Source organism: Anopheles arabiensis, chromosome 2, assembly GCF_016920715.1.
Source record: "Anopheles arabiensis isolate DONGOLA chromosome 2, AaraD3, whole genome shotgun sequence".
Taxonomy (NCBI): domain Eukaryota; kingdom Metazoa; phylum Arthropoda; class Insecta; order Diptera; family Culicidae; genus Anopheles; species Anopheles arabiensis.
This window is the reverse complement of record NC_053517.1, coordinates 26946430-26966950: the sequence shown is the minus strand read 5'-3', so window position 1 is coordinate 26966950 and position 20521 is coordinate 26946430. Positions and strand designations below refer to the sequence as shown.

At 45.4% G+C, this 20521-nt stretch overlaps 2 protein-coding genes across 13 annotated transcripts in view; one reads left to right on the top strand and one right to left on the bottom strand.

Moving 5' to 3' along the window:
- The first annotated feature begins 2941 nt into the window (after window positions 1-2941).
- Window positions 2942-5753, top strand: LOC120898787 (tRNA-dihydrouridine(20a/20b) synthase [NAD(P)+]-like). Of its 2 annotated transcripts, none has more exons than XM_040305122.1 (5): window positions 2942-3140; window positions 3227-3348; window positions 3418-3493; window positions 3558-3955; window positions 5167-5753. In XM_040305122.1, exons 1-5 carry the CDS (start codon window positions 3046-3048, stop codon window positions 5712-5714), a joined length of 1239 nt encoding a protein of 412 aa, XP_040161056.1. In that variant the 5' UTR covers window positions 2942-3045; the 3' UTR covers window positions 5715-5753. The 2 variants fall into 2 exon arrangements, with proteins under 2 accessions (XP_040161056.1, XP_040161058.1); XM_040305124.1 differs by having other exon boundaries at window positions 2992-3126.
- A 1928-nt stretch (window positions 5754-7681) lies between these two features.
- Window positions 7682-20521, bottom strand: part of LOC120898786 (amyloid-beta-like protein) — a 70728-nt gene continuing 57888 nt past the window's right edge. For 6 of the 11 annotated variants that reach the window (XM_040305110.1, XM_040305115.1, XM_040305112.1 and 3 more), the window contains exons 6-11: window positions 16641-17161; window positions 16421-16594; window positions 15177-15326; window positions 13828-14588; window positions 13527-13671; window positions 7682-13239 (exon numbers count right to left, since the gene is read on the bottom strand). In XM_040305110.1, coding sequence (XP_040161044.1) covers window positions 12880-13239; window positions 13527-13671; window positions 13828-14588; window positions 15177-15326; window positions 16421-16594; window positions 16641-17161 — 2111 coding nt within the window. In that variant the 3' untranslated portion in view covers window positions 7682-12879. The remainder of the gene's footprint in view (window positions 13240-13526; window positions 13672-13827; window positions 14589-15176; window positions 15327-16420; window positions 16595-16640; window positions 17162-20521) is intronic. The other 5 variants (XM_040305119.1, XM_040305121.1, XM_040305120.1 and 2 more) reach the window with 5 other exon arrangements.

The following is a 20521-nucleotide window of genomic DNA, read 5'->3' as shown; positions in this document are numbered from 1 at the left end:
TGGAAGTATGTTCGGAGAGCTTTTAAAATCACTCCGCGTGTCTGACCTGCGTTCCCGCGATGATGGCCATTATAATAGTGGTGGATTGAGCTATTTATTTAGCTAAAGTATACAGAGGATGGGGGGCAACGTTATCGATGCTCTAGTAATTTTAAATTGAAAACAAAATTAGATTATTGAATTCATTTGAATAGCTTTTAAATGTTCTTTGATTCAATCAACGCCAAGTAATGGAATGGTCCTACTGCTAAACAGATTCATCGAAAAAGCTTTTATCTTATCACCATTCAACCAAATTGATGAATGCGTTTGAATTGATTAGTATCAAATATATTTGAACATGTGTTCTAAAAGTGTAACGGTTTTAATACGATTTAAAATTATTTCCGACAATTTTGAAATTTAAAAACCACTTCTTAGCGAAGACCTCAACCATGTATCGGAAATTTCTCTTGAAACGCTTGAACAAGCAAAACGCTTCATATTTTGGTTGTTTCCGACATTATTCTAAATGCAATGTGGAACGAAATAGATTGTTAAATGATTTTCAGTTATTCTATTACTACGTTAGACCTTATTGAGTAGGTTTACTAATCATAAATTGTAATTTCTTTCTGTTGTTTTGCGCCGCGTTTTGCTCTTGTCGACAAACTGTCGGAAAGTATGGCGACTCTATCTAACTCTTTCTTTCGTAGCTTTTTGTTCTCTTTCTTTCAATATAATTTGACAGATCACAACACAAAGTTTGTTTTGATCAGAGTGACCAGAAATACCGATTTATCTGTATTCCTACCGATTTTTTATATGCCTACCGATTCACAGATGACCGCCTCAAAACTATCGATTTTCCATTTATCCTACTGAAAATCACAGATATTTGATTTTTCAGTCGTTTAAGCTTAATCTGTGGCGCTTGGGATACTGTTTCAAGGATTGCTAACCTTATTTGTAACTTATCGCGCTGATGCACGTTTGTTTGCCTGGCACTTTTTATTTTTATCCGTTAAAATTTAATGTTCATAATAAGTAGAAAATGTCAGTTGCGTGGATTCTGAGAATTTCTCGTCAAAGAAAATCATTTAAATTTGAATTTGAATCTCGCTGTCGGCGGTTAAAGCTTACCAGACAGAGCGTTTCTACATACACCGAGACTGCAGCTGAGAGATCCCAAGTGCCACAAATCCACTAAACGGCCACTAAACGGCTTCTAAACGACTCAAGTTCTCTACCTAAACGGAATATAGAAAGACTTCGTTCAGCAGACGGCAAACGACTCATGCATTCTAAAAATAGCGAAAAAGCTGGTGGCGCTCTCTGTTGGTGGGATACCCCAACCAGTTGAGCTTCACCCGGCGCTCTAGCACCAATCGAACACGACATCGAACATGAAAAATGTATGGGATTTGACATGTTTGTCTTGTTTGTTTGTTTGTGTCTGACAGTGCACCTCCATATGATTATATGGGTTTGTTCGAGTCGGTTGTCGTGTTCGATTGGTACCAGAGCGCAGCCTCATCGCTTGGAGGAGAGCTTTCTCATTTCCTCTGTACTGTTGCATGGTTTCGCATTGAAGTTATGCATCGCTAGAACTAGAACGGCGATACGATTGTTTAAATACTAAACTCCAATGGAAACCACCAGCACTGAAGCAAGTGAGACTTGAGTAATGGTCGTTGGTGTTGATACCCACGTATCTGACCACACGACCATTTATATAGATTTTTGCTCAGAAAGTTAGAAGGTTATATAGGTCATGATAAGAAGAAACTTGTCGAAACACATTGCAAGAAAAGGGTAGCAATATAATGATGAGTTGTAATACGCCATCTATTGGTCAAACCAATGAAGCTGTGGAACTTTCATTTTTTTTTTCTATGGATATTCAATTTTCCAGTCGTTTAAGCTTAATCTATGGCGCTTGGGATGGCTGTAAGAGAATTGACAACCGGTTTCTCACGCCGGTGTGTGTAGAAGCTCCGGAAAGCGCCGAGATGAGACTTTTAAAATGATGTTGAAAAAATCCATTTGAATCGCTAAAATGAAGTTAAAAAAAATTCTTTTACTTTTTAGTAATATTCCTACGATTATTAGGCTGCAAAAATTCAAACTATAATTGATCGTTCGACATAAACTGCCAATTAAATTTTTTTTCAGCTTCATCGTTCTTTGCATGCCGAGGAGATTTCTCTCATCGAAAATGCTGTCAGTCGCTGTCAATGCATGCTGTCAGATATTTTCTCAGGTGCTTTCTCGGTGTATTTGGAAACGCTCACAGACAAAGAGAATGAAATTTTCTGGCGAGGGGTAAGTATACTTCTATAGAAACACACGGTGTGAGTCCGGCCCAAGATCGGATCCGAAGTCCGTTGTTTTGGGCTAAAAATTAAAAATGGCGGATGGGGCGCTACCACGGAAAGAATGCGCTCTATTGCATGTCTTTAAAATGCACGAGGCGCTCTCACTGAAAAGAACGCTCGCTCGCGCTGTTTCATTGTATTTTCCTCATATCCCTTCCTTTCCGTTTCTTTCGGCTTGCGCTGCGCTGAATTGGTACTCCACTTGAAAATCGTATCCGATGGAGCACTGCAGCGACTCTAAGGTCGCGTGGAGGAGCGAGAAAAAGAACTTGCCACCATTGAGAAGAAAATGTGCATCTTAGTCCTTCTTTGGCTTAGAATTCCTAGTACAATTTACAGATCAACACTTCAGAAAGACCTTCATTTGTGTAACCGCTGAACCAAATATAATCCATATCCTAGGTAAAGAATGCATATTCTTTTGAAATGGAACTTTCATCTTGCGCATTAGTAACCCCTCCCCTTCATCCTTTTAACACTACTTTCGCTTTCACTTCTTTCAACTCGAGTTAAGTTTCGAGTTTTAACCTACCGAAAACTACCGATAAAATTTTGATGCGCCTACCGAAAACTGCCAAAATAAACTGGCCACACTGTTTTGATTGTTTTGATGGGTGCTCGCTAGTGAAAACCTCGTGCCGGCAAACTGTGCAAAATTCGTTTTACGTATTATTTTACCGGTTTCAACATGAAACAGAAAACAAACATTCGAGATTTATTTAGCTCCGCTGCCGAACGAAACACATTTCTAAAGATTTGTGCTCCGATGGTAAGATACAGCAAGTACGAATCCTTTCCCATCTTGAACCGCAATGTGTCGTATCATTGTGGCAACATTAAACTAATCTTTGACTCATTTCTAACCGTAGACTAGAGTTTCGCCATTTGGTACGTTCGTACGGGACCGATCTAGCTTTTACCAGCATGATAATGGCTGATTCCTTCTGCAAGAGCGAAAAGGCACGCCTGAATGAGTTCACCACAAACGAAGGTAATCACCGGAGGGCGACAGTAGAAGGGACCGTAGCTGTACTTACCTTTATGTTTGTTCAATTTTTAGAAGACACACCGTTAATAGCACAATTTGCTGCCAACAACACAATCGACTTCCTGTCCGCCAGCGAGATGGTCTACCCGTAAGTGTACACTGGGAGAACAAACGTTTAATGAAATGCTAATGCCCTGCCTTGCGTATTGCAGCTACGTCGATGGCGTTGATCTCAACTGCGGTTGCCCCCAGCGTTGGGCTATGGCGGAAGGGTACGGAAGTGCGCTGTTGAAAACTCCTGAACTTATAGCCGATATGCTCGGAACGGTGCGTCGAAACATGCCCAGCACGTTCAGTGTTTCGGTAAAGGTGCGCTTGCTATCGAGCACCGACCATAAACGAACGATCGAAATGTGCCGTCAGCTGGAGGCCACCGGCATAACATTCCTTACCGTGCACGGTCGCACTGCACCGGAAATGACGAAGGTTCCGGTCCATAAGGACGCGCTGCAGGAAATCAAACAATCCATCGGCATTCCAATGGTTGCCAATGGTGATATATTCACGCTGGACGATGCGGAACAAATGTACTTGCAAACAAAGTGCGACGGTACGTATCGAGGCAATCGATAAAACTACGCCAAGAAAAGGACGTTCAGATTTTAATGGTGACAGAGAAAACAGCAAATTTATTGAAAATTTCACGCTCAGTTTAAGTTCATGCCCGCCATACGATTCGAAAGGGATGAGAGGGATGATGCGCCGGCGCACTGTTTCGCCGTATGCTCGCCGAACGTGTTAATGTCCTGGTTTAGCTCGGTGATCGATTGCTGATGGCTGCTTATCTTCTTAATCCCTTCGGTCAGGTCTTGAATCACTTTGAAAAATGCGTTCAGCTCCGGTATATCCTCGACCGATTTAGTACGCTGTGCTTCCTTCGGGAGGACGTTCAGCTGCTCGAGCGATTTCGCCACATCGACACGATTGTGGGCGTCATGCACGAGGGCGAGCTCTTGCGCTGGGCCCACCGCACCTGGCCCAGGTGGCTCCGCCATCGAATGGCGTCGTTCGTCCGTGCTGAGACGTTCGTTTAGGTTTTCGAACGAGATGGACGAAAGTGTTTCCTGTGCGTTGACGAATATGTTGTACGTGTCATCCAGCTCCATCCGAATGTTGTTGATGCGCTGCTGAATAATGTCCTCGTTTGAATTGTTCAATTCTAGCAGCGAAAGGGAGGAAGTACTTCCCGACTGTAGGTTGCCTTTTTTGTTCAATTTAGATGGCTTTTCGGTGTTTTTGGCTCGAGCGAAGGACATTAAAATTGGAGGATGAATTCACTTTTAATGTGTTTTTTTTTTTGTGCAAATCTCGCTCTTCTTTAACTAGTTTTGGTTAGCACACTGTACTGAAGTCAACACAATAGTAAAGCCCAAAGATTGCTAGGAAGTACGAAAAATAACCAAACCATGGTTGCCATCGGTAACCAACGCTTGTTTATCATGATTTACAGTGTGATGCAAAGTTACAAGCGCACGTAAAAAAGTAAAGAAAATGATGAATTAAAATTAAAAAAGGGAAAACATCGCTTTTATCATCCAAACGTACATACTACGATTACCCTCGACACCATAATTTGTATTAAAATGTGGCAAAAAACCTTAAAACATTCCTCTCATATAGCAAGTGCCATAACTGCAGGGACAAATTCACACAGCGCTATTTAAAATTAAAATCAATATGACAATCACTGCCGAGCACATTGAGTACAGCAATCGCTCCCAGTTTTACTAACAAGGTCACTTTCTCCCTTTCCCCTTCCAGGCGTAATGACAGCCCGTGGCATACTTTCCAATCCGGCACTGTTCGCGGGTCACACCACCACCCCGGTGGAGTGTGTCAAGCGATGGTTAAACATCTGCCAGCAGGCCGACACCGACATTACGTACCAGTGCATGCATCATCACTTTTCCTTCATGACCGAATCGCTCCTTACGAAACGTTTGCGCTACGAGCTGAACAATTTGTCGAAGGAAAAGCAGAAAGTGTACGAGTTCATTCAGACGCACCTACCGCTGGACGGTGTCGTTGATGACGTTGGGTCCGGAAGGCAGTATCCGGAAAAGATAAGCTGTACCTACAGCGAACGAAACTACCGAGAAAGGACAACGGTGGTAAACGGTGGCAGAAAGGACGATAGCACTGCCGCTAGTACCGGTAGCTTATATGACCCCGAAGCGTCGGAAGGTAACTTTTTCCAAAGCAAGCGGGTAGAACTGGACGCAACGACACCGGCCCTGGATGGGGATGGCGAGTCGACCGTGGATGGAGTCGATTTTATGGACGGAAGCAGCATTTTGTTCGACGAGTGAGTAAGTACAATAAACGAAAACGATTTTTTGTTGCTCAATGATGTGTACCCGCTTTCCAAACAAGGTGGTTACATCCGAAGAAACCGAAAAAGCACTCCTCTGTAAGTTAGTAGATATTAGGATTTGATACATGCTCCCTCCCTCATTACCATTTGCAATCCTTCTCTCTCAGTAAGATACATGTTTTATATAGATACCTCGTTTTTATAGTACTTTTTATTTAAACATTGGTTTTCCATCTGTTTTACTGCGCTGTTTTTTTGTTTTTTTTTCATCTTACATACATCATTTCAACACACGCCACACTCGTTTAACACACACACACATTATGATGTTGTGATATTGTGTTTTGTTGTCTACTTTGCTGCTTTGCTGCAGTGCATTTCTTCTGACTTGACTAAGTTTTGCATTTGCTTTTCAATTTGCTCTTGCCATTATGCTCGCTCATATTATGCTCCTTTCCTTTCCTACTGTCTCTCATGGCTGGACCGTTTTCGACTCCCCCTTTTTGAGCTCTGTTTCTATCTCTCTGTTCTGTTTGCTGTGTTTACTGTCTGCCTGGGTGTTTTTATATATGTTTGGTTGAATGATGTGGCCATTTTTCTGTTTTGTTTCTGAAAGGGTTTGTTTGCTCTTTATTTCCCACTTACGATAGATTCCCTCCACTTATTGGATGACCAACAATCCTGTTCCATCCGGGGGTTCGTGTGCTCAAGGATGGATGGGAAATATTGTGTTTTTATTATTTTGTTGTTTTGTTTTTAGTTTTCTTCACCCAGGAGTGTACTTGCTGTTGTAGGACGTAGTGTAGTTTTGTGTGTTAGGAGTTCACTAGTGTGCCATTGATTTCTACAAGCTAGTACTTCCGTTTACCCATTCGGTTTTTGTTTTGGTTGTTGTTGTTTCTTTTTTTATCAAAATTGGATTTTTGTTTGTTAAGTATCCTCCCCTGTGTGTCTGCGTGTATTTGTGTATGTGTGTGTGTTAGGTATTAAGTAGTTAGTAGTTAGTAGTAGCTCATCTCACGCCTACCTCACGCACCGGAGAGGAAGGTAAAGGTGCAGCATAGTAACAACGATATATAGCATCAAAAAACTGGGGGGAGAGGGAGAAAACTTCGGTTATTCTTCACGTAAAACCCATACACGGAAGTCACAAAAACAGTGAAACACAAAACCCAAGCAGAATATTTTGATTTAGCAGGTGTGTTGTTACGTACTTTGCGTTAGATATTTGTTTCTTGCGTTTTTTTGTTGTTGTTGTTTGATTTGAGAGTATATAGCGAGTTTGTGTATGTGCGAGTGTTTGTGTAGGTGTGGGGTGTTTGTGTCTTAGGTTGCTCTTAATAGTGGCATGTTCAATTGTTGGAGCGTTTGGAGGCGGTTCTGCAATTGCTGGATTATTATCGTAATTTGCTGGACAAACTAACAAGCAATTTAGCGCGCTGGCGCTACATTTTACACACACTCACACACTGTTCGTGCCATTTTTTGTTTGCGTTTCAGCTTAACCGTAAGAGTATGCAGCGGGTTTTAGGGTATTTTAGCTTTGCCATCGTATCGCATCCTTATCTCGTACGGGATTCGACGACACTCGATGGCAGGTGTCGCTCGAAATGAACGTTCGCTCTTTCGGCTGACAGCACTGTGGTTGGTTGTGGTTTGTGCAGATCTAGAGTGGCAAGTGCTTATGGTGGTTGGCTCATTTGATTAAACGATCCATACAGAATCACACCACAAAACCGTACCACAATGCTCACTCTCCGTCTCACAGATCCGTCAACCGTTCACTCCGTTCGAATAGGCTGCCAATTGCCTCACATTTTCCTTGCGTACCATTGTGTGTGTGTGTTGAGATGCGCAACAATGCTTTAATCTATTTGCTTGTTTAATAGGGCGGTTGTTTTTTTTTTGCTGTTGTTTAAATTAATTACACCAGTAGCATGTGCTTGCTTGCTTGCTTCCTTCTTTTTTTTTGCTCGATCTCCTGTTAGTTATTAACCTTTCCCGCAGCTGTTCTTTTCACATCTGTTCTTTGTTGTGTATGATCACCTATTAAAACTAATCTGTAAATGTTTACATCATTACACTTATATGTGTGTTGTATATAAATATATTCATACTTATACATGATATATAATCTATTCTATGCATTCATTCTTGGGCATTCGTACCATTCGTGGCCAGCGTTACCGGTCTTTGGGTTCCGGTTTTTTTTTTGGCCGCACCCACCTTCTGTACTCCACCACTCTGATGCATTTAATCGCTCCGCTGTTTACCGTCCCTTAACCGTCACTTCCCGCCTGTTCTGTTTATTTCTTATTGTGTTGCCTTGTACTGCTGCCTTCGCTTATATTTTGTTCGCGTAGATGTTTTTAGTACTGTTGTTTTTTTATTATTTGGTTGTTGCTTACATTTCTTTCTTTTACCAATCGTTTTGCTGTCCTTTATACATAGATTATATATATGTGTTGTGTGGTTGTGTGTGTGTTTTTTTCTTCTTCTCTTTATTCCACTACTTTTTCTTTCGCTTTATTTAGTATGACCTTCTTTTACTGCTGTGTGTTTGGGTGTTTATTATTTTGAGTCAGTTTTCTTTAATATATTTTCAAAATTTCATTTAATCAGTGTATTGAACCAAGCCACCGCAATAGTAGTAGACTCAGTAGAAAGGGATGACAACCAACTCCCTGTATACCGCCAAAACCAAGCGGACACGTTAAAGTAGAGCATAACTAATGGATAGTGCGGTTAGTTACGGCAATGTGTACGGGTCACGGACCGTCTCAGCCTGGCTATGATTGGGTGGCTCCCACTATTTGGGTAATAGCAGCTACCCATCAATGAAAGATAAAAAAAAAACAAGCTAGTACAAAACCATTGCACAAACAAAAGTGTGTGTGATCGCATACGAGGCATACGACATTGCATTCGGTACATTCGGGTCGCTCGGGTTGACCTCGGGGGGGTTGACCCCACGCAGACCGGAACGTACCAGTCCAAAAAAAAAAAAAATGGTTAGCGTTAACGTAACAGAAATCAACATTCTATGCATGATGGTATCGAAAGCCTTCTACAGTCCCCCTAGGAGGAGAGCGTGCATTATGCAGCGTGTTTCACGTGTAAGATTGTTCAGCGCTGCACAGCTTTGTTTGGGCCAGGCGGCTCTCACAGGCTACCACTATCAGCAGCACGTTTGTCAAGTGTGCAGAGAGTGTTGTCAACAAGCGCTACCTGTAACACTGATGTATTTACTACCATCATCATCATCATCCTCGCCATCTTCGGCCTTTCTATATAATTAGTAGTTCATTTCCGCCCTGCGTGACTGTGTGGGGAGGGGCGGAAAAAGGAGCTTAATGACACTCACTCACACACACACACATACACTATCTGTTTGCGATAAGATTTGCTTCCTTTTTTGTTTAGCATTTGTTTTTTTTTGTTTGTTTGTTTGTTTCTCTAACACCTATATTAACGCGCGTCGCAAAATCCTACAAAAATGGACGAATTTTCTTTTTTTTTGCCTAGGATGCAATTTTCCGACTGTAACCTCAGCTGAGTGATTGTGGATTGTGTTGCGGTTTTTTTTTTTGTTTTAGTTTTGTTGCACTTTTCCCCCCAATTGCTTGGCCCTATCGGTCTTGCCTGCAGGTTTGCTGTGTGTGTTTTTGTTTGTTTACATCCCTCTCTATATCTTCCGTCACGGACTGCTTCTTTTCTATTGGCAAAGCCAGCAAAAAAAAAAAACAAAACAAAACATCTATTAGTGGAGTTCTATAGCTTTTCTGCTGCGGGCGGAAGCATCACCCGGCCTTAAGAGCAGCGTAATGAGTGTGTGTGTGTGGTTTGTGGTAAAAAACAGGCAGAGTGAGAGAGAGCGAGAGTGAGATGATTTGCGAAAGAAGAAGGACGACGCCCGGAGGAAATCCCTGTGCTTTAAATGCAATACCCTGCGCCGCCTGCTTTGCTTGCTGCCTAGACGTGTGCGAATATAATGCTAGTATGCGAAAGAAGCTCTCGTTTGTTTGCACTGTCTTGTTATCCTGTTGTTGTTTTCAGTTTGTTTTTTCTTCTTCTTTTTCATGTCTTTAGTTGAGGGGTTGTAAAATTATTGTTGATGCAACATCTCTCTTGCTTCTGCTGCACGCCTGCTCTAGTGGTGTGGCTTTGTGGATTCAACAGTGCACACGTTTGGTGGTTTGATAGGTGTGATAATGGGTTGTTTGCAAGAACGAACTTTGGGTTGTTTGTTTTCATTTTATTTTATTACAATGTTATTGCAGAAAGCGTAAAGGAGCCAGTGTCCAGGGTTAACAGGTGTGTTTTGTAAGGATAGGTGTGATAGGAGGAAAATTTAAACAAAAAACGCCTCGATGTTCGTTTGTTCTGAAACCACGTCTGTTGCCTAGTATGGAGACTAGAATGGGGACTCGGAACGGTTGCAAACTATGGTTTGGCATGGTTCGGTTGGGTGGTAAAATGTGTGTGTGCGTGTATCTCCATGGATTGTTGCTCCTTTTTCCACTTCAGCCAGACGAGAGTATTATGCAAACGTTGTTGATGTGTTAGTGTGTGGCTGTTTGGTTTTGTTTTATTACTCTTCCACCAACATCCACTGCATCTCTTATTGTTCTGAATGCTTGCTGGTGCTGCTGTTGTTACGTTTTTTGTTTTGTTTGTTTGAATTACTTGCTTTTATAACACGCTTTTGTTTCCGTTTTCGTTTTTTCAATTGTAAATATATAGCAGATGCGTTTACGTCACTTTTTTTGGGGTTGTTATTGTTTTTTTCTTCTTCTTCTGTTTTATTAAGGTAGTATAAATATGAAATTTCAAAGCGTATAGCAGTTGTGTGTGTGTGTGTTTTTGGGAAAGGTTGTGTTTGTGTGTGTGTGTGTATTACAAAAAATATATGTATATACTTCAATAGCGGGTTGGCATTACTTTTTGTTTCAATCCTGTTTGTTTGTCTGTTTGTTTGATGCGCTGGGTGTAATGAGCCATTTTCATCCTGTACGCGGATTTATGCAGGCCAGGGCCTGTGCAGCAAAAGAGATTCGCATGCCCTCCCCTTCCTTGCAGCTTGATTATAATTGGTGGAAGGGGGGGGGGGGGAGAGTAGGGCATTTTCCCTTACACCCATCGTCACCATCAACATACACCCTGTGCCATCGTCCGCCTGCCCAGGCCCAAAACGCGCGTCAAGCGAATATATATATAATATATAGATATATAGATCTAATGCAATTGGTTGTATAATGTACGTTTATTAATGCATGTATATTCTTACAAGCTTATCAAATGAGAAGTATTGTAGTAGTGTACGTGTCTCTGTGTACGTGTATGTGTGTGTGTGTGTTTGTGGTTTAGTTGCACCGGTTGCGTCCGTCCCACCTCCCTCGATCGATCGGTCGCTAAGGGCGTATGTTGTAAGCGATAGGAGGGGATGTGATTGCCCGCCTGAAGTAAGAGCCGTGGGATGATGCCGGTTTTGGTTGTTAACCTGAGCTGCGTAACCGATCGATTGTAGAAAATTAATAACTAATTAGCTACTTAGCTATCTAACTATTCTCTGGCTCTGGCTCTGGCACTCTCCATCTCTCTCTCTCTCTCTCATGAGTGTTTGCTTTCTGGTTGGATCCTAGCTGGGAAGGTGACGTGGATGTGACGGTGGTGTGAGTTGATGAGTTTGAGGGTAGAAGCAGCTCTGCGGTCTGCCCCATATCACTAGCAACTAGGCTATTGCGCACTGTTCTACGTGAAATGTGTGTGTGTGTGTGCTGTGGAATTGCGGTTATAATGCATTTGCTCGTTTGTGGCCATTTGCCCGCGCGCGTTAAAAAAAGCGACTAGAGCGTGAGCCGCAGCAAGATAGAGAGCGAGAGAGAGAGTGAGAGCGAGAGCTTCAACTATGTAATTTATAGGGTGACTGTTTCATACTATTCTTTGGTAGCGTCGTGCTCTACGTCTGGTCTCGGGGGTTGTACAGTCGAGAGTGATATAGGGAGGCGTATAGGTTGTAAAGATTATAGGTTGAAAGGAAAACGGTTTGAAACAATAGTTTGCAAAAATTGTGTTTTTTTGTTGTTGCTTTTGTTGTTGTTGATGTTTTTACTGCTGCTGATCACCACACACAAACGCGCGCCGTCTCTCTGTCCCCAGCAGCAATTAGTAGTAGCAGAGTGGTTAATGCTCCATGGCATTTTTACTTTTCTAAACGTTCAAATTCTCCCGTGTTGTTGTGGTTTTTTTTTGTTATATATATTTCTACACGCAAAAGGACACTCAGTGTATGTGTGATGTGTTGGGAATTTCATCAAATTGTTACCGCAGCAAATGATCGGACTTGGTTTGCTGCCTTACAAGCTTTCTTTGCGCACTACACACACGAAACGTTCGTTTACACACGTGACACACACAGACGCGCAGACACACGCACACACACACACACTTGTAGCTACACGCACACATTTCGTGATCGTGATGGTTTTTGAGCTACAAATCGAGTTTAAAATGCATCACTTAAAATGCCATACGCTCGCGATTACGCCTCATCAACAGAGGGATAGGACTAGAATGAGTATTCACAAAACATCGATCAACTTGTGAGTGTTCGCGTGTGTGTGTGTGTGCTTATTAAAACAAAAAAAAAACATTCCTCAAAATTGCGCATCTTGTTTTTTTTTAAATAGTTGAATTATAGGAGAGGCGCCATTTGAGAGAGTTTTGCTGCCTTTGGTTGGTATTTTTGCATCCTTTTTCTTTCTCTTGCTTGTCTGTGCGCGCGCGCGTGTGTGTGTGTGTGGTTATATGTGTCATTTCCTTCTTCTTATTTTCCCTCCTTCTTAAACCACAAATATCGATTTTACACTTCCATTTTATTTTCACCCTCCTGCGGGGGGAGCGGTAACTGACTTCTTGACTGACGGCGTTCTGTTTCTCTTCTACGTGACATTAATCGTGACTTGCTCAAGGATCTTAGAGCTTCGCTGAAGTATCTTTGGGTTGCTCTTGCTGTTTGCGCTGCATGCTACACTGCCTTCTACTCTGACACACACACCACCCCCTGCCGGGCTGCCCGAATCGAGCGTTTCGGGTTTCGGGTGGCCTTGGCCGGGTGGCGCGCCCGGATGTTGTTTGCCGCGTCCTGCCAAAAGCTGTGCTTACTCCTTAATTTCGAAGTACTTGTAGGTTGGATTCTCGTACCCATTGATCTGCATGTTGGCCACGTGCCGCTCCTCCGGTGTGACCGGTGCACCGACCGCCTGGAAAACGGGAAGAATGTTGCTGTTGTAGTGCAGCACGATCCCCGGGCACCGCTGGCCGTGCCCAGTTGCCCCACTCACCTGATCCACCTCGACGAATCCTTGAGCATGGGGCGATCGGGAAGCTTTCCACTTGGCAACGGCAACACCGACAAAGACCGCAGCCATCAGGGCAACGCCGGCGAATCCGACCGTAAAGTAAACGTTCTTGCTGTCCCGTCCGCTCGAGCTGTACACCTCGCGCCGCACCGAGTAGCTCTGCGTTGGTGGGAAGAAAACGTGTGGACGATAATTAACTCGGGGTTTAAGTTTCGCAACAATTTGCTCTACTAGCATCCCTGCCGTCAACTGTGACGGTTTCTTTGAGGAAAAGTTTCATCTCCGGAACTCGGCAAGTTAACGCATGACGTACACCGCGCAACATTGTCGCTAATTTGGTGTTGCAGTCAGTGCAAGACATTTGCTCACACAGCGGAAATCCCTATCCATGGACTGGTTTTGGTTGTTCTTCTTCTTCGTTTTTGTTTTCCAACCCCTCCACTTACCGGTTCGCCGTGGCCAATGTCGTGGGCGAGAACGTGTTGCATCTTCGGTTCGGCTTCCTGATGGGCGACGGCCGCCGCTACTTCCTCGACCGCGCGCTGCACCGCTTCATCGTCCACTGTTGGGAGTGCGGTCGGCTGGGGGCTTCTGCATCACCGGAAATGAGACAAAGTTGACAACGCCACACGGTGGTGATTAATTAAGCGAGCGAAAGGGCGAACGCAGACAACAAACAGCCAAAGAGAGCGGCGGCTAATTATCGCCTCAGAGAAGTGCTGGGAAATTGTTACTGCTGGTACTTACGTCACGACCGCTTCCTCGGAGTAATCCTTGGTGGTTTCCGTTTCCTTTTGGGCTTCCATGTCCGGCTGCTGCTTCTGGGTTTGCGGCTGCTCCGACAGTGTGGGTTGCTGGGTTTGCATCGATTGTTGCTGCTGCTGCTGCTGCTGCTGTTGCTGCTGTGTTGCTGCGAATGTGGCTGCAATCATTTGCGCCTGCTGTTGAGCTTGCTGTTGCTTTTGTTGCTGCTGCTGTTGCTGTTGTTGCTGTTGTTGTTGCTGCTGCTGCTGCTGCTGCTGCTGCTTGTATGCGGCTTCCATTTTCTTCGCCTCGAGGCGCAGTTTCTCCTCGCGAATCTTCTCACGCTCCTGGGCCCGCTGCTCCTTGCGCTGCTTTTCGGCCAACCGCTGGCGCTCCTTCTCGCTAACCTTGCGCTCAATCTCCATGCGGTACTTGTCGAGGATGGCCGCTTCCGCCTCCTCCGTCATCGCCAGCATCGAGCCGGGCGTTTCGTCCTTGGAGCGCAGGGCCTGAATGTAGTCGTCCATCAGCTGGGACAGCTTCACCGACAGCTCCGGGTAGCGCTTGAGCATCGCCATCGATTGGTTGACCGCGCGGTCAATGTCGACCAGCCGCTCGAGCGTGCGGGGACGCTCGGAGGCAGCCGCCTCCAGGCCGCCGGTACCGCCCGAGCCGAGCAGATGGCGATAGTGCGACAGGGCATGGGCACGGTCCTTGTGGAGCGCACGCAGCAGCTTCTGGAGACACTTTTCCACCCGGTGGGACTGGATAGAGGAAGGATAAAGATGAATGAGTATAAAAAAAATGGCACGTGTGTCACTGAAACGGTACAACCAATCGAAGCGGGAGCAGCCGGTCAAACCGTCGGGAGGGTTTGTACTTGTGGCGATAAGTTTAATTACAATTGGTGAATCCGTACCACAGCGGTACCGTAGCATAAACATTGCAAGGGACTTAAAAACCACGTCGTGTCACGTACTTTCGCCCTGCGAGGCTTTACCATAATTCGAACAAAACGCAACAACTGAAAAGGGGGGTTTTCCATTTTTTGTTATTTCGGTTTCGGTTGCTTTCCACACGTAACTCCACCAACCAAAGTTCATTAAAACAGTGGAATGAACGGGATATTTCCATCAAAGTTGTCCACCAGCATGATGGGAACGTGTTGCGGAACGTACCTGCCCGTGCGTGGAGCAACGAGCACGTACGAGCGTACCGGGACGCGACATTCGCGGACGTTTGGCAAACCGAAAGACTCATATTTCTTGTCCCGTACCGAAGCACCGGAAATGAGCAGCTGCACGCGCTTCGGTTTTGTGCTGTTGTTTGGAGGGGTGGGGGCGAAAACTTACGCTTGGCGGTTGCTCCGTCAGGGCCTGGGTGTAGCAGGTCATCGCTTCCCGCTTGCGCTGGTTGATGTGGGCGAGGACGCGCTGCTGGTGCATCGCCGCCAGCTGGTGCTTCTCCGAGTTGCCCTCCTCTTCCAGTGCCTGCACAGAAGTCTAAAATATTACGCGAACGGAAAGGGGGGACGGCCACAGTAGCAAGGGTGGCCCGGTTTTAGTTACGAACGAACGACCGTTAAACTCATGTCACCATTTTTGTTTTGCTGTTGTATGTGTGGTAAGGATTTGTAATTCGCTACGGAACATTGCGTTTTTTTTTTGTTGGTTTCTCAAGGCATCAACTACTAGCAAACGATCAATCTAAAACTATGCAATTGAAGGTGGAGAGTTGGGAGGACACCGGTGGGCAAACAACCTTAACGAGTGCAAGGGAGCGAAGCGATTGGTTTTTGTTTCGTTTTAGAGCTTGGCAATAATCATTACTGCAATTCTTCGAATGACTTTGATTGTGTGTCGTCTCGCTCGACTATTCAAATGCTTTTGGTTGTACTTTTGCTATGGGACATTGCTCCAAAAACTCGGTCATATGCATGTCTAAATACTAAAACAGGACAAACAAGAAGTAAAGTTTGGGCAAGAAATGGTACTGAAACTTGTAACCATGATGTGCTCGGTCATGTGGCTCGCCCATGTGGTTTTGCTCTCTGTGATGTGCAGCTCAATGAAGTCGACAGTTAATTTAAAAAAAAACACACACACACACTCTTACGGATTGTTTGCCCACGGTCCCGGGATTGTTTTCGTCTTCTAAACTACGCTAAAAGTGTGCTAAGGGGGTTTTAACTACCACGCTAAAGTTTATGGTGCGTGCATGTACGTCCGAATCTACCGGAACACAACGAAAAACCACACATTGCATGCATGGACATGTTGTGTTTCAGCAGAACAGAATAAGAGAGAGAGAAAGACAGAATGACGCGCGCGATCTATTTCGTAACAAACGCGATCCAAATGGACACGGACTCAAATCATGACATGATTTTACTGTCAGCCAAAACAAAACGGTGGAAAGTGCAAATGCAACGGTGGCTCTAGTGCCAGGGCAACATGGGGGTGAGGAGAATGCTGGGAACCTCAAAAAGGGAGCGGTAGGATGGACAAGCTGAAGGCAAAACGAAAGCACACAAACACAAAACAAAACAAAAAAAAAAAACACAGGCAGGACACAGACACAGCCGCAGGACGCTTACCTGGAACCGGGCCGTCATGCGCTGCTTGAACGTTTGCGCCGACTTCGGGTCGGCCAGCCGCATGTCCTGGTACTTCTCCTCCAGATCGGACCAGTCCTTCATCACGCGCGTCACCTTCTCCCGGTGGCTCTCCTCGAGCCGCTGCTGGGCTTCCTGAAATTCGGCGTGCAAATTCTACGAACAGCATATACAAACATCAATTTCGGGGCCCCGCACCTACCTTGAAGCTCTGGTGTTCGTTGCGCGGATCGAAGTGCGTGAAGTACGGGTCGGGCGTCGGGATGGCCGTGATCGGTGTCGTCACCAGCTCGATACCGCCAGCCGCCCGTTCCGTCGAGCTGGCGGCCGCATACCCACCGGCAGCGGCGTACAGCATGCCGGCACCGAGGCTGTCGGGCTGCTGCTGCTTCTTGAGCGCATCCTTGTTGCCTGTTGCGGGCGGCGGCGGTGTGGTGAAGCTATCCCAGGCGGCCGAACCGGTATCGATCGTGTCCGCACCGGCGGCCGGTTTGTCGCTGCCCGAGTCAAAGTCTTCGTCGGAATCGTACTCGTCGTCCTCGCTCTCGATCGGCTCGTCGCCCAGCATCTCCTCGTCCTCCTCGTCGTCCATCTCGTCCTCCTCCTCGTCGTCCTCCGAGTTGTTGTCCGACGCACCGTCCGAGCCGTCGTCCAGCGCCGGCAGCATGTCCGTGTCCTGCGGCAGCACCGGCAGGTCCGTTTTCTTCACCTTCATCGGTACGGCTGCAAAAAACGGGAGGGATAACAAAGATAACAAAGAAGGGTAACGTTATACTCTGAGTCCATTAAAGCGATTCGTCTTGAAGCGAACACGTGCGCCGGTTTTGGAAACTTTCAAACAGTAAAGCAAAATCCTGTACCGAAACAACGATAATGATGATGCGATTCGATTAAGCGGTAAAGTGTGGCCCATTAATCAGCACGACGCCAGCCATTAATACGCGCGGAGGGTGTCCGCTACTGTTCGGTGCGATGCGCCCATTGCTTGGAGCGGTTTTGCACAACCGTCCGGCGTGGGGAGCACCCATCGGCTAAGCTTTACTTATGGCGTCCGATCTGCTGCTTGCAAGCGAAACGCGACACAACGTTAAAAGTCAACGTCGCGCGTTGTTTATCTGCCGGTTGTAGCGGGGAATTGGCCATAAACGAACGCAAACGACAAGCACTACAATCCCCGGCTCGATGTAAAAGCAGTAAAGGAAGTCGCTGTAGACTGGGCTTGATCCAGCGGGGTGGCAAAAATGGCCGAATTGTCGTCCCCTCTTGCCATTCAACAACCATCCCAGTAGAACGACCTTTTTTCGCGTCGCTCTTTTTTTTTTTGGGAGAAAGCGAAAAGAGAAAACAACATACGTTCTCCCGAGAGAATGGTTCGAGGGACATTGTCGCTGTCAAGCCCATTAATCGTTTCGCACCCTCTCCAGAGCGAATCTGAAATCAGCGAACCGGAAGCCATCGAACCAATATCGAACGGTGGATCCTTTTTTTGTTGCTTTGGTACGTTCTTGCAAATGATTCGTGCTCGGTTCAATAATCGAATCGATTCATCAGCAGTCCCAGGGTCCGTCGCTTTATGCATATGCGGGAAGAGATGTGTGTTGGTGACGCAAAGGCCTACAAAAAATGGCCACGGAAATTGTCGTTTCTTGAACGAGGTACGAGAAGCAGAAGAGCAAGGTGAAAGTGGTGGTGGTTAATCACACAATTCGCTTGCCACAGAGTGTTCTTGGAACCTTGTCCCTCTCCCCTCCAACCCGGGCACTCTCAGTCCTCTACGTCCGCGTGTCCCGGCAACAGTGTCTGCACGGGAAGGCAGAAAAAAAAAACAGCACGAGGCAACATTTATTATTATCACCTTTTATGTGCCGGAAACTGCAATTTTCCGGTCATGCAGTGGAGGTGGTTTGGATGGTGGTATTCGTGGTTTTTGCTATCGTGAGTCAGTTTTATGATCGTCCCGAAAGGGTCTTCAATGATGTGTGAAAAGAGGGAGAGAGAGTGAGTGAAAGAAGAAGAACAGCATCATTTGCAGTGTGCTAACGGTTGTGGAGCACATTTCTCCGCAAATCACGCGACTGCAGATTTTTGCAAATATTCACCACTCTTCTCGTAGCAGCAGAGAGAAAGGAATCGTCCACATTCACGATCGATCGTTTCGCTGGCTGTGCCTGTGTTTGCCTGTTTCTGCGCCGTTTTATGGTGCACTGATCGATCGTACCGACGGTTTGTTGGGTCGTGAGTATTTGTGTGTGTTTTTTTGTCATGGTGGTTTAGCTTCAGCACAGGCCACGTACATACTGTTGTTCGCTGTGGGAAGGAAAAGGGGAGAAACCGACCAGGATGATAATGACCTAACCCCGCGAACCGCCAAAGAAGAATCGCGCGAAACGAAGCACACACATCCCGAGCCCGAAACGTTGGGGCAGCGTTTTTCAATGGCATCCCCAACCGCTGCGACCGGCTGCTGCTAACGATGCCCACGGGCCGGAAGTTTTGCGCGAAAGGATAGCCAGGGCAACCACGCCGCAACGGGAATGCCAAAGTTTTATAACCGAAGGATATCAATGGTTTGTCATTAGTGAAGGGTATCGCGTTTATTATCATTACTACAGCTGGGCGCAGGACAGAGCCACCCTCTTCCTCGTCGTGAACGGTTGTATGTGTGTGTGACCGCACGTAATGGGTCTCATTACGACTGTTTCGTGTTTTTGTTGTTGTGGTATTGTGTTAGTTGGACTGATAAGTCGCTGAATTTTTATGTTTCCAGCTTGGCATGGGGCAGCTTTCTTCTGCTGCATGCCAAACTGTTTGCCATCTTTATGTCTCATTCACTGCTGTAGTTAAAGGCATAACTAACTGCATGAAGCAAGCTTATTACTTGTGTCGAATTAAATCTCCAACGAGCGCATTGCGCTATCGGAAATGGCAACTCATCGTCCCATTTACCACAGTAAAACAACACAAAAAATCAACTCAACTTTATTTACGCGTCGAAGCTTTTTAAAACCTCTCTCCATATGCGACTGCAGGGAGTGCAAGGAAAAGTTTCGCTTCAAAACAAAATTATTCAAACGCAAAGCTGGGCTGCATGTAATTTTAAAAGTTGCTATGGTGGTGATGCTTGTTCTCGAGGGCACTCCACGGGAATGGGAACTGGCAGTTACAGCAGTACAAACTTTATCCCGTTCCTTAAGTTCCCAAAAGAAAAGCGTTCCAGTTTTGGAGTGAATGTATATGTCAACAGTGGAAAACTTTTACCCTTCTCCGAACGCAGTATGAAAGTGGATTTCATTGAGTTTTGCGCATGATGTTTTACATGTTTTATTTTTGTTTTAGAGTAATAGTACTTTGGACCATCCAGGTACCACTACCACTCCGCAGTTTTTTGGTGTCGTACACGGCGTTACATCAAACAACTGTCAAAAATTCCAAGGGAAGGCGCCACATTTACACGTGCACAAAACGTGGGCTTTTAAAACTCCCCCTGTCCGCCTGGTTTGCTGTGTAAATAGAAATCGCTTATCGGCCGACTGATGTGCCGATCTTGAAAACTTCGCCCGGAAATCAATAAGTTTGTTTTGTTTAAATTTCACTGGGAGTTTTTGCTCATTTTTCCATCCGAGCTTCCGAGGATCCGAGGAAGCTTCACTGCGGGGATTCAGAATAAGCTTGACCACCTTAAGAGCTTTTGAGCAGCTGTAGAGATTCGTACGGTGAAGTCAATAGAAACGATTTCCTTGCCGAGATACCATTGTTTGTCTTCAAACTTGATGGTGATGGAATGGTAGGATACGATATCGAAAAAAAAACAGATGGATGCCTTCAATTCGATGCAACCCATTGCAACGCAGAGAATGAAAATAATGATAAAGGTTAATTTATTGCAGGGAAATTCCACAGATTTGAAGCAATTTACGATGAGAACGTTACATTTCTTGGAAGCTTATAGCGTATCAGCTTCCTGGGAACGTGCTTAGCAAGCAGAATTATACCCTGTGCGCCCGCACCTAGCTGCCTGGATCAGGTTTTACGTTCATTTTATCTTGAAATCGAACGAAACGGACAGAGCACTAAAATATATTT